This window comes from Apteryx rowi, unplaced genomic scaffold (genome assembly GCF_003343035.1).
Source record: "Apteryx rowi isolate R43461 unplaced genomic scaffold, aptRow1 scaffold_209, whole genome shotgun sequence".
In the NCBI taxonomy this organism is placed as follows: domain Eukaryota; kingdom Metazoa; phylum Chordata; class Aves; order Apterygiformes; family Apterygidae; genus Apteryx; species Apteryx rowi.
The window spans coordinates 1,243,010-1,256,847 of NW_020448408.1; the positions used below are offsets into that span (position 1 = coordinate 1,243,010).

The following is a 13,838-nucleotide window of genomic DNA, read 5'->3' on the forward strand; positions in this document are numbered from 1 at the left end:
CTTCCTAGAAGTAGATTGTATGCCTTTGGATGGTGTTAGGTGTGTTCTCTCTTGTGTGATTTCACTAGAAATTTTTTTTCTGTTTGTCAGGTGTTGATTTTAAGGGAGGAGATCAGATTTTAGAATCTTCCCAACTTCTGAGTTGGAGAAACCAAATGAGGGTGGGGAAATTAAGTATAGTAGTTCCACTTGGACCACTCAAGGACAGAGGTAGGAGTGAGGCCGTTTGGAGTTCCTTGTGTGACACTTGCTGTAGCAGGGTCAGTGTAACTAATGTTACCTGCCAAAACTGAAGTGACTAAYGTAATGAGCTGCCTGTAAATGCGATTTTCTCTGTCTTTGTGTGTTGTAGAGGTCTGTCAAACCCCTCTATTCCCTGCTAGCTGAAATGAATCATTAGGAGGCTTGGGTAGAGGAGGATGGTGACTCAGACTTATCCTGGGATGTGTTAGGCAAAACTGCATTTCTGTAAATCTCTCATTTTTGCTAACAGATGTGCTGGGCTGATGAGGTTCCTACATGGGCCACTTTTTTTTCCCTTCTACATGCACACGCACATGCACACATGTGCACACACACCCATCAGTACTCCTCACTCTCTGGAAAAAATAGCTTTTCCTTTGCAACTTGGTTGCCAGTTTGGAAACCTAGGACCTAGAGGGTGGAAAAAACTTTCAACAGATGTCAGCAAGGGGATCTAATTCTTGTCTTTGGAATGCCCAGCATGGAGTGGGGCTTAAGCAGATGTCCTTCCTTGGTTTTGGAAAGTCCATTGCTCACAGTGGAGGGATGGTAGTTCTCTGCTACAACTTTGGCCAGCTGTTCGTATGCTATAATTCCAAGTTCCTCCTGTTCTGATTAATGGTTTCTAAATAACAAAAGTCAACAGGGCAGATTTGAGGGCATATCAACATTCACATCCAAGGCCTCAGTCCAAGAAAGTCTTTATTTAAGCACGTGATTTTTAGTGAAAATAAAAGGAATACTGGTGTGCTTTGCTTGATGAAGGCCCTCTGAAAAGGAGGCAAGTGGTATGAGTCCTGGCTGCGTCCTGTTGTGTGCCTTCTAGTATTGCCTGTGGCCCTACTTGTGAGGGAAGGCAGTGGCAGAGTGCAAGCTACTGAATTCTGTAGAAGGCATGAAAATCCAAGAGGTGTTAACACAGAAATTCTGCCTGTGCTTTTAGAAAGTGCGGAAAGGGCCAAGTTGTCATATTTCTTTTAAATTCTTCATTTTTTTAGATTCACTGTAGTGTTAACAATTGCAGTTCATGGCAACAAACAGCATAAACTGAGATGTCCTAAATATGCTTCCAAGAGAGACAGAATTACATAAACATTTAGAAGCTGGAAACGGAAAGTGACACCTCTGACTCCACTAGATGTCAGCCAAGACTAAGCGACTGAGTGTTACAGACTTACAAATGGTTGTTTTCTAATATGGAGAAGCTGTCTGTTGCTGCAAAATATACTGAACAATATTTTTCCATAGTTGCTTGATATGTGTAATAACATTATTTTGGATGTAGGTGAAGGAGACCATCTTACTCAGATTAACTTATAGTACTGTAAGGAAGGTACTAAACAAGATCAGGTTGGGTATCTGAAGTTCACTTACACTGTCAGGTTTTTTTAGGAGATTGAAGTTACAGTTAGTGTTAGATTGTTTCCTAATAGTTTCCTCTGTGGTAATGTGATCATCTGTAGCTTTCTGCTTGAAGACTAAAAGGTATTTAAATACTTCCTTTCTTCCACCTCTCTAAAACTATAGCTGTGCTACCCTAATATATTGCTCTGCCAGTACAGAATTTTCCTTCGTGATATGTTCCTGAGGTTATGGATGTTTGCATCTTAAATAACACAAGCTATGGGGTTTCCTTCAGTTCCCCTCAATGTTTTTCACAAGCCTAATCAATTTACTTTGTTGTCTCTGTGTTCACCACTGTGGAAAAACAAATAAAATGGCTCCAGAATTTGTAGGTGTCTGCCCACATTAGTAGCATTGCTTCACTGTAAGCAAGCTAGATTAAAAAAAAAAAAGTATATTTATTGGAAAACTGCATCATGGAGTTTCTTAATATTCTATTTTTTAAGCAACAATATTTAAGAATGTTTGTTAGTATCTGTGTATAATACGTACTATGGCACAAATGCTACAGCTGAATTGCCTGTATGTCTTTAATCTAGACTCCTTGAGCACATAGATTATGACTTTTTTTTTCTTTCCCTGAAGATACCTACTACTATTCTTCCTTAGGATTCCTGTGTTAAATGCAAAACTTTGCTGTGTTGTTAATGAGAAGCTAGATATTCAGAGCCAGTGCAAAGGAAGACGTGGGACTATATAGCTGGAAGCCAGACAGGTTCATGGCAAGCCAATCAGCTTACTCATATTTTGTAACTCTTCCCTAAGCTTCAAGAGGAGCGAGTGAGGAGGGGAGGGGGGAAAAAAAAGGTCCTGAAGCAGGAAGTCCTGACCAGCCCTAGGAGACAGTCACATGCTCCATGTTCATGATTTCCAGTGGTGTGTTCTGTAACAAGTTTTCTGTGTTTGAGGATCCTTTCTTTAGCATGATAATGGAGAACATTGTAAAGCTTTGTTAAATAAAAAACTTATTGCTGATCCAAAGAATATAATTGTAAGATACATGTGGGTGCAACACACTGCAGTAAAGAGTTGAATTAACTCAGACTGGCACGTGGTGTCTTCAGGTTAGCTGCATCTGACACACAAAATGCAAATAGATCCCATGGAGTTTTAGTGTCAGTCTAGCTTCAATTTTTTGTCACTGCTAATATACCAGCTAAGTGTTTTCTGAAGCAATAATGTTGCTGCATTATATTTATCTTTGTAGCTTTGTATGTGGCTGTTGTAATTTTTTGTGTATGGTTAGAAAGGTCATGTTGACAAAGTTATGAAATATAATGAAGTATGGCAGGGTTGAGGATTTTTTAAAGTTGTTTCTTGAATAACAGCATTAATTGTTTAGCTTGTTAAAAGGCTTTTCTCAGCAGAAAACTTGTAAATRCTGGATATTTGACTGCAAATACAAGCCTGCCATACGTGTGGTTTTCATTACTTCAAGTAGGAATGAACTAAGCACTTCCTAGGTGCCAAAAATTGCTGGTTTTGAAGGAGTGAATTACTAATATCTTTTTGCAGATGTCCTGGGTGCAGCAAGGTGAATGTTGGAAAGTTTTTGTGTCAAGTCTTTGAGTTAGAAAGTTCTGCGGAAGAAGCCAGCTTCCTCACTGGTCATGAAGAAGAGAAAAATATAAATTCAAATGCTTCTAAAGCTCTGTTTGATGAATAGGATGAGGATCATGACTTTGTTTTCTTTAATCTTGCTCACTTGCAAAAAAAGTGGGGGTTTTGCTTGCTCTGGAATATTTGCCCCATATACTGAGATTAGACTGTAAATTAAAAATAAAGCAGTGTTTATAGTAGTAAACCTGTGATAGAGAATTACTCTTTTAGTAATAAAGACATTCCCTGATACTGGCCTTCATTGCTTCCTGTAAAGGAAATAGCAGTGGGGGTTTTTTGCTTTTTGTAGTGAATGAAAGCTGCTGTAAAAGATGACTAGTGCTTGTTACTGGAACGTAAACTGCTTTACTTCCTGCACTGGAACAGCAGGTGAACTGCCAAACTCTAAATGCTTGGGGTTCAAACCTTTTGACAGTCCTTTGTATCAGCTATAAACATCTCCAAGGCTTTTGGTCTGCATGTAGCTGCTCTTGAAATACTTGTAATACTCTAGTTTGGGCACTGTCTTTTGCAGAAAGTGAAATTTTGATCAAAAACTTATTTAAATAAGGGGTTCTCAAATTTAACTTGTTTAAATGATGTCAAAAAAAGTGAGTTGACCCACAGCAGTAGTAGTGATTACAGCATCTTCTTGCACTGTACTGTCACGTGTGTGTCTGGAAGGCACACGCTGCTTCTAGTCTTGCGCTTTGCTCAAATGGAGGCAACACGTGACTTTCCAACTCTGTGCCAGACCATGGGAAAAGATTTGCTGTCTCCTGTAGTGAAAAATGAGAAGACTTTTTAGAGGGCGAGGGTTGATCTTGGTTGGTTCTATGTACCACTTTGACATGGTTAGCTTACTGGTGGTGTCACATGTATAGCAGTTTGCAAATACTTGCTCTGAATTGGGGAAATAACTTAAGTTCCCTTTTAGCAGGCTGCCTTTGCCTTGGATGCAGGCGTTACTGGTCCCACCTCCCAAGTATTGTCCCTAATACAAAGATGCTCCAGGGTCTGTATCTTCCATGGGCTGCTGCACTGTGGCTATTCAGAGACCTGCACCATCATCCTTGGTAGACACTGCATGTCTTAGCTCTCTGGCTTCTACTAACTGTTGCAGTCCATTTAAATCTAATGTTTACTGGGGACTGCGCTGAAAAGCAGTCACTCCATTCTGGAACATGTTCACCAGTAGCAATGGACTTGTCCAGCAGTCCTGAGTAGTGCACACCTTTAATCTGTGCATTGAGGCCCTTGATGAAGCACATGGAGGACTATTAGATTTGCCTTAGACCTGTATTAATTCAGCTGAGGTAGTTTTTATTTATTAATCCTTTACTCCTTTCTTAGTAATTTAAGACACTTGGTGCTTGTTCTTTGCTGACTTGTCTGGGGTCTGAAAAGATGCAAGCAGTTGTTTTGACTTGTCACCCTCGAGCTTAGTGTTTCAAAGGAGAATAAGGAATAATTGAATTGCAGTTCAGTTATTGGTAGTGATGTGACAGTCCTCTGATCACTGGGCAAAAGGATGGAAAAATTGTTTAAAGTAAACCGATATGAGAATATCAAACAACATTTCCAGCTATTTTCTGGGAGCTTAATGAACAGGCTTTTTTTTCCTTAATTAACATCATAGATTAGAGTGACATGGCAAAATACCAATTACTTATTAAAAGCTTCTGCTGAATGTATATTTTCACTATACTGTAGCATACAAACACTTGATGGGCTTTGAACGATGGTTTGAAAGATTTCCCTTTGTTCTGTTACTGGCCAGTTTGTGCTACCTAAAATTATCTAGGATGTTTCACTCAAATGGGTCTTTGTTGCCTGCCAGTGGGAGTTTATTTTAATAATCCCCTGTAGCATTTGTTTTCCGTATTCCACTGATGTTTTGCTGCAAATAAGCTACAAGAAACATATTGCGATTCTAAGGAGCACAGTGTTTTCATGAGATGAGTGAAGGATGGTCAAAGTAAGGGAAAGAATGATTGAATGTGAGTTTTTTGAGAGGTGTTAGGGAGACTCAGTAGTGTGACCTCAGTGGTTAGTGGGAGGTCTCAAAGAGGAAAATGAGGCTTCAGCCATGTGGTGGATGAATGGATAGTAAGATGAAAGTACTTATGTATACTTTCTTTATTAGCGCAAGTAGATAATACTATTACTAAAGAGACTGCTCAGTTATCATGGTCAGAAAATGTTTGTACATTGGTATAAGGAGCCTACAAAACAGAATGAGAACTACTGGCATGTAATACAAAACTGAAGTTATTGAAGTAGTATTAGACATGATGTTCTTGGATTTGTTTATTAACAGATTGTCCATGAAAATTCCCTGAAAGGAGAGTGATGTTTTGAGTGAGGTTTTTTTTGTAAGTATTTGACTTTAGTAGAAAAACTGTTTGTGGAAAATAACTTGAATTGATTCAGTTTAAATGGAAGCATGAAGTTATCTGTAGCAAAGGTTCCTGGTTTTTGAATTAAAGGGTTGAAAAATCAAGGGAGGAAACTAAGAAAGTCAGCTGGAACTAAAGAGTTCAGAACTTCTGAAAAAGGTTTGTAGTCCTGGAACTTTTTAAATTGACAATGCAGAAGTTTGGATGTGCTGCTAGCTCCAGATTTGGGGAGAAAGAAGATACACGGCAGTGAGGACTTACAGAGTTTCTATTCGAACCAGAAACATTTTTGAGACACCTATTGGGCATCAGCCTACAAAGAAAAAAATTCCAATCACACTCCCCTCCTGCTGCTGAGAGAGGAAAAAGTGTAAGAGGAATGTAAGAAATTTCAGGTTTAAATGCAACTTGATTTTTGGTAGACTAAATAAATAACTGCATAAGGTTCAAAGAGATCTTAAATGAAGAATCTAAAACAGAGGTGGGATCTGTGCATGCTTTTGATGTTGCATTTAGGCTTGCATTTGCTCAGCTTTTTTTCCTTTCATATATTTAAGTGTTAGAACCAGGGGAAATCTTGTTAAAGGAATTCTTAGGGCTGATCTTATTACATTACATTAGAGACTTAATATGAGCATTTCAAGAACTTGCTGATGAGAAAAATGTAGGAAGGCATCTTCAAGGTAAAGGAGGAAAGAGCAAGTACTGGATGACTTTGAGAACTCTGTAATTTTAGAAGAAGTTATGTGTTTAAAATGCAAGGTCATGCAAGTTTAATAAAAATGAGTTGAAGTCCTGCTGATCCCTCCCTTTAAAACTCTCTGGAAGACATTCTGATCAGCTGCAAGTGTGAAGCCAGTGTCTTACTGGAGCTATGCTAATTCTACAAATGATGTCCTGGTTTTGCAAGGGAATAAATGAGTCTTCCTGGCCCTATTTGTCCTCCTATGTAGTAGCAGAGTTGTCTGTGAGAATTTTGGTTTGTTTTTTTCTTTGAACATGTAAAGCTGCATATGCAAATGGAGGTAATTCCAACACAACTCCTCCTGCTTGGTCCGAAGGGTTTGAGAAAGGAGGGCCTTTAGAGACAGAACCTTAGACCTATATGAAGCCTCACATAAAGCAAAGTGCAGGAATTCCCAGCTGAGCCCTTCACCCATCTGAAGCAACTTTACTTTTTGCTATAGCCAGTCTTTCTGGGAAAGCATAATAATAATAAATGCAGTCATACAGTAATACTAGCTGTGACATCTTGCATTTGTTTCTGTAAAGAATTTATAAATATGTATCCTGCTTGAAATGGAGCATCTAATATGTTGCATGGATATACTTGGTAAATGGTACTGAGAAATCCTATGTTTAATAACTGTCTGCAAAGAGATGAATTAGGTTACAGCTGAGGAGGTCCATGACTTCCAGGAAGGGCCCTGTTGTTGTGTATCGTATATCGAATGGTAAATGATCAAGGAGGGTGAGGGGAGGAATTAAGAATTCTCTGATTTCTGACAACTTGTACAGAGGCCAAGAACTCTTTTCTTTCAGTTTTGGAGTTGAAAATGTTTCCAGTGGAATTTTAAAGCTCATTTTGCTTAATTTGCAGCTTCAGTCAGTTTTCCATGATATCTTTATTAATAGGACAGAGATCCTTGAACAAACAGTTCAGTCTCTCTCGTTAATGTTTGCAGCTCAAATCCAATCCCAGCAATAATGAGGAAAAAGAAGCCCAGTCTCAGCTGACAAAATCTGATGAGCTACAGCGCCTGCATTCACAAGCATTGTCTGCCTACCAGCAAGAGGATTACGAAGGCACTATTTCTCTTCTTGATGAAATCTTGGCAGTAAGTGTTAAGTGAAATGGTACTGTGAAAGGGAAGTAAGAGCTTCCGTCTGACGTGTATTTTTGTTTGAACAACTTCTTCACCAACGTGAAAACAGTTGGTGTAACTGGCTCAATTTTGCAGAGCACCAGCAGTCCATAATGAAGTTGGAGAGTGAAAGCTGAGCACTAGCTGCAGCTAAGCTAAAATAGTAGGTCACTGTAGTTAGTTAAAGGTATGATTTCAGCCAAACTTCTATTGTAGATAACTTTCTTGATATGGTTTCCCTTATTCCATGGTTCAGTATTCTTGGGGAAGTTAGGGAAAAAAGCTATTCTCAAAGCAATGGTGTTTTGCCAAATAAAGGAGGCGTGGGTCTTTTACATTTAGGTTTTTCTTAAGCTATATGCAGGCAATTCATTTGTGCTGAATATCATACTTGATAGGCATATCTTCACTGTGGAGTGGGTGCTTTCTTCTCTTGAGAAAATAAAGTAATGAAAGGTCAAAATGTATATAGCTATCCATATTCGCAGCTTGTTCCTCAGATATCTATATTTGTAGATGAACCTCATTCAGTAAAGGTAGTCTGGTAGTCTGTTAAGTGTGAATAACTCAATCATGTAAGCATCCTGTGTCTTACGGAAATATGTATTCAGAGACAGTTAACTGCTATGACTTTTTACGTGCAAATTAACATTGTTGATTTGGGATTTATGATGCACTTCTATCTTTCAGTGAAGAAACTGCCAAAGTTTGCTTATGGAGAGGAGCATGGAAAAGCGGAAGAGACAAAAGCCTAGTTCTCTAAAACCATGGTTTAAAAACAAATAAAACCATGAGTAAATACTATAAAATGAATTATGCAAGGCAATTTGTTGCAAGTGATTATCCTTGGCCTTAAGTGACATAGTTACTTCTGTATAAATCTTTAAAATCCAGATACTGAGGTGAAGTCTGGCATAGCTGAAGCTTACCTGCAGTTGTCTTTCTAAAAGACAGCTGACAGCTTGGTTCTTGCTGTTCATTTCCCTCATTGTTTTGCAAAGATGCAGTAATTTATGATTTTTGAGGTTCAGCAGACTGTCCCAGTTTAAGCAGTGCCAGTGGATTTAATTCATCTCCCTGCATGAGCTCATTGAATCATTAAAAAATCTTTTCAGGCCTTTGTTTTCTATTTGGCCAGGTGCATCACAGCATCTACCAGGAAGCGGAGATGCTGATTTCATGTGCTCCGCATGTCGCTTGAACCTTATGCTATTGCAGTTGGCAAAATGAAATTAAATGGGACTGTTCTTTGGTGGAGGGGAGAGAGAAGTGAAGTGTTTATGGACCAAAGTCAAGCTTTCATTTTGATTTCTCAAGGTTTGTGTTTGGGATGCAGAGCTTCGGGAACTTCGAGCTGAGTGCTATATAAAGGAAGGGGAACCAAGTAAAGCCATTAGTGACTTGAAAGCTGCTGCCAAATTAAAGAATGATAACACTGAAGCCTTCTATAAAATCAGCAGAATATATTATCAGCTTGGGGACCATGAGTTATCACTCAGGTAATTTTACTGTTTATTGTATTTGTAAGAATTAAGACAGAAAACGTAGTGTGACAAACTGCGTAGTTCATGATGAGCCGTGAAATATCCCTGTTGTCTGTTTTGGCTGTGGGTTTTTTGTTTTTTTGTTTTTGTTTTTTGATGAAGTAGCAACTCTACTCTGAATCTAACCCTTTTCAGGTGCTAAGATCTGGCAGTGAAGGCACCATGCTTGTTCTTTGCAGGCCAGCCATCAATACTTCCTAGCATCTTGTTCTGTTAAATAAATGCCATAGTGCAGGTCTATCAGAGTTGCTTACATTTACTATTTTTATTCTTTTTTTCTCTTCCCTGGAAGAATATGCTTCTCTAAACTTGCTTTGGTGGAGAGGTTTTTTAGTTATTTGTTTTGATTCCCCTGAACCTTGACTCGAGCTAAATTTACTAAACAAGCAAAGGTAAGTCTTAGGGTCAGGTTTTTATTTTTAAGAGTGGAAATAAAGGGTTATAAGTTTGTGTGTGTGTTTGTTTAAAAAACAAAAACAAAAGGCAGTATCCAGACTTGAGGAGCTGGGGATCTAGAGCTAAGTCTTTCGTTCTTGCCGATGGCTTCCAGTACTTTGGATGATATTTGTAACCCCTTACCCTTTTGTTCCTCTTCAGTTAGATTTAGGTGTTACTCCCTTATGTCCCTGATCAGGCCTGTGGGATAACTACCCTTGCCCAGTCCAGCCTGTTCACTTCATATTCCTTGAGCTCAGCTGGGACAAATGGCATAATCCTGTTGTGTCGCATGTGAGCAGTTTCTGTGAAGCTCATGGTCTCAGATGCATTACCTGCATCTCCAGAGTTCTCTTTCCAGTATAGTTTCTGCCACAAAACTTATTCAGTAGGAGGTGAGGGCAATTGAAAAAGCCTGAGTTTGTCTTGTCTTGGCAGTGTGTGGCAAAGGCAGGTGGTGCAAACAGCGTGTGACTGTAGTTACATGAATTTATTTTATATCTGGGCAAAAATATATATGCTCGTCATAGTAGATACCACCTAGCCAACTTGTTTGCATTAGAGATCCYCTTTCTAGAATATATTTAATCTCTGGAGCTTATAGTCCACTTTGTCCTGTGAAATCACACAAGGACTTTCCATGCTAATAACCAAATGTAAGGTTTTATAAATGCACTTGAGAGAGCTGTTTGAATAATGTTATGGTATTAGAATGAAAGAATAGGTATCTTTCCTTTATTCTGCTCTGATATTACTTTTTGCATCCTAAGATGTACTAAGAAAGGTAGAAGTCTTATAGCTCTTGGATTTAGTGGGTAATTAATCTAGTCTTTCTCTTATTTTCTTCCTCTTCCCTGTACAGACTTAATGATTTTTCACATTTTGTTTCCTTGCTTAAGAGTAGTGTAGCATTTTGTTATCTTTTTCTGAAAATCCCACATTGATTGTGTAATGATGACTCTTTATGAATAGACAACTTTTATTCCTTAATGACTGCATTCTGGAGACTTTTAAAGACCACTGTCTCTTTAAAAGGATACCTGCCTTAATCAAGGCCTGATTAAACAGTCTTCAGAGTGAAAAATCAGGCTAAGTTTTGGTTGATATTTTGTGAAGTAGAGTTTTGGGTCTTACCTGAACTTTGTCTGTTTCAGGCAGTGTTAAATATGCTTATGCATAAGTTTGCTGTAATATATCAAAGTTAAATGTACAGGAAAATTACAAATGATTGTATCTGCTAAAAGCTGGATATAAATTATTTCCCAGGGTATATTTTTTTCTGCTGTTTTTCTGTTACTAATATAACTCTTTTACAGTTTTGTAATACTTGGCAATGCAAAATAATTAAAAGCAACAACAAACGAATATTTCCTGAGTTCAGGAAGACTCTCTTTTCACTCACTTTAAATTCTTGGAGTGAATTTTTTTGAATGAAGGAGGGAAAGTGTGTAAAGCAGTCAGTCATTGTTCTGGATAGCTTATAGATACTGCATGGTGTCTTCATATGGAATTCCATAATGTGTGGTGGTTTTGTTTTTCCTCCCCCATGTGAAAAGTGAAGTCCGGGAGTGTCTGAAACTTGACCAAGACCATAAGCAATGTTTCTCTCTCTATAAACAAGTAAAGAAACTCAATAAACAGATTGAATCAGCAGAAGAATTCATCAGAGAAGGCAGGTAAGTGTTCATTCTATAGGAAAGGATCGCTACTGAGGCACCAGTTCATTATTGACTGAAGAGCTGTTTGAGTGATGCTTTTTGCATCTGTCGATTGAAGTGGATAAGTGAACACAGCTCTCGAATTATGATTAAAATAAATATTGACTCATGCAGTGACAATCCTATTCTAAATCCTTGTGATGCCACTGTCTTACCTTTGCTTATCTAACTTCTTTGCGGAGAAGATGAGGATAATGTTTGTCAATTCTCAGATACTGCAGCACCATATCTTTAGACTTTTGCCTTAAAGATACACTGCTGATTTATTACTGCTTTTAGTCTGAAGACTAGTCTTTCATTTAACCCAGTATCAGCACATTTTCAGTGAGCCATCCAAGAACTAAAAGTTTGAGTTGTTTCTAGCTTGTAGCAACCCAGGAGTTCAGTCACACACTAACATTTTTAGGTAATACTTTCTGATGCACGTCTTATTAACTGTTGAACTTCAGCCTTCTTAAAACTGTCACAGCAAAATACATTTTACTATGTGACTTGCTGAGAAAAAGGTGGAAAAAAACCCAACTGCCTTGTTCAAACTGGTGTCAGGAAATTTTTCTTTCCTGTCCCAAAAAAGGCAAATAATACAGTGCTTGCAGCATAGTGCCTGTTGTGTCTCATAGCACAGAAAAGGGAATGGGAATATAATTCCTAAAGTGGCTGAAAGTTTTCTTCATAGTGCTGCCTCGCACTGGACCCCTAAGGCTGTTACAGTTAAGATGCATTGCTAGAAAGATGTGAAAATCTAAATTTCTCTGACAGCAGTCTGAAATAGTTATTAAACTTCATGATACCGTGCTCATCTCTGCTTAAAACAGATATGAAGATGCTATCAGTAAATATGATTCTGTGATGAAAACGGAGCCAGAAGTCCCAATTTATGCTACTCGTGCCAAAGAAAGGATCTGCCACTGCTTATCAAAGGTAATTCTACTTCTCTGTCCCTCTGTAAGTTTCTTTCTTCAAAAAAARGAAAGAAAACACAATTTGGAATTTTTTCCTCCTTCTCTTTAGAATCAGCAGGCTACAGAAGCCATAAAAGTTTGTACAGAAGTTCTTCAGCTGGAACCAACAAATGTGAATGCTTTGAAAGACAGAGCAGAAGCTTATTTGTTAGAAGACCTATATGAGGAAGGTACAGTTATCTACAGTTCCTACATAAATTTGGGGGACCTTTAAGATGCAGTCAGTGTTGCAAAAACTTTTAACATGCACTTTGATTCTACACTATGTTTTCACCTCTAGTCAGTGCTAGTAATTACAGATTTACACAAGTATCTCCTGTTAAATTTATCTTGATTAGTTTGTGGTTTGCACTTGTTCTAGCTTCAGCAGAGTTGTCTTTGAAATGGTGGGTTATGTCCAGGATCCTTTAGAAAAGGATACAGCTTACTCAGACTTACTTAAATATATTTTAAATAATCAGCAATGTCGAACAATTCCATTTATAGGTAAATGGTAATAATAGTAAGGGTCATATAAATCCATTGGGAGGACTCTGTTTTAATGCCTTTGGATGTGTTAGGTGAGTGCTTGGAGAAATGGAAGTACATAACAGCATGAAACAAAATTGTTTTCTCCCTGGCATGTTTTCAGTGCAGGGGAAGAGATCACACACTGCTTCACCTCCCTGAATCCCTGTAATGCTGCCAGGAACAGTAACTTGAATCTGCTCTTGAGATTGCATTTGCTGTACAGGGTTTGCGTGAAGTGTGTACTGGTGTGTATTTCTCTGTGCGTGCGGACTGGCAACCCTTAACATGGGACTGTATCTAGCAGTCTGAAACACAGCAAGAAGAACAGCAAGCACTTTAAAAATTCAATGTCATTAAATTTCTGAGTTTTCTGAGAAAGATAATAGGATGATGAATGTATTGAGGGGCAGAAAACCCTGGGATGCTTCACTGGAGGTTGCTCACTTCACAGGGAATAGTTACATAAATTGCAATGCATATGCAGTTGTTACTGGTGTGAGTTTGAGGGGAAGTGACTGGTTCTGTTAACATAACTTCAAAAGGGGCAAAGTGCCCTGCATGGAAAGAAGTTATTGTGGAACCTCACTTTTCTTGAATTATGGAATTGTGCTGATGAGGCTGTAAGGGAGGAATCTCACAGGGCCGGACCTGGAAAAACAACTAAATGTTGTTGTGAGCAGAGTGAATGATGATGTTGACTACAGACAGAGGCAGGTGGCATGGGGAAGTCCTAGTTTGTGGTTATGCTTCTTTCTGCTGTTCTTCATGTGGTCCATGATGCTAGAGCTGAGGTTCAAATTTTTCTGGATATCCTTTTAGCTGACTGAGAGGCTGGCTCCACTGGACTTCCCCCTGCTGTAGCAGGCATGCTTGCTGCTGAAAGTTGCCTGCATAAACAGTCTTAGAAGTATCTATTTTCCAAGCTGGCAGTGGCTGTAGTTCTGTGCCTTTTGACATCAAGAAACCCTCTTCTCTTCCAAAGAGCATTAGCAAGGAGAGTGATAGCCGTTTTTCTCTCAGATCAACTCTGTGGATCTTCTGTGACCTGTGAGACTAAAAATCAACTCTAGAGCAGGGAAAGTGGCAAAAGAGCTGAATCTTTGAGTACTTAATTTTCTTTTTTTCTTTCTCTCTGGAATTTTCTTGCCAGCAATTTCTG

General features: G+C 38.6%; 1 protein-coding gene across 1 annotated transcript in view; it reads left to right on the top strand.

Moving 5' to 3' along the window:
• The window catches only part of DNAJC3 (DnaJ heat shock protein family (Hsp40) member C3), a 49,053-nt gene that overhangs the window by 22,154 nt on the left and 13,061 nt on the right, over positions 1 to 13,838 (top strand). Inside the window, exons 7-11 of the mRNA XM_026064078.1 lie at positions 7,331 to 7,483; positions 8,828 to 9,009; positions 11,046 to 11,165; positions 12,023 to 12,128; positions 12,219 to 12,339. Of these exons, the coding sequence (XP_025919863.1) occupies positions 7,331 to 7,483; positions 8,828 to 9,009; positions 11,046 to 11,165; positions 12,023 to 12,128; positions 12,219 to 12,339 (682 nt within the window). The remainder of the gene's footprint in view (positions 1 to 7,330; positions 7,484 to 8,827; positions 9,010 to 11,045; positions 11,166 to 12,022; positions 12,129 to 12,218; positions 12,340 to 13,838) is intronic.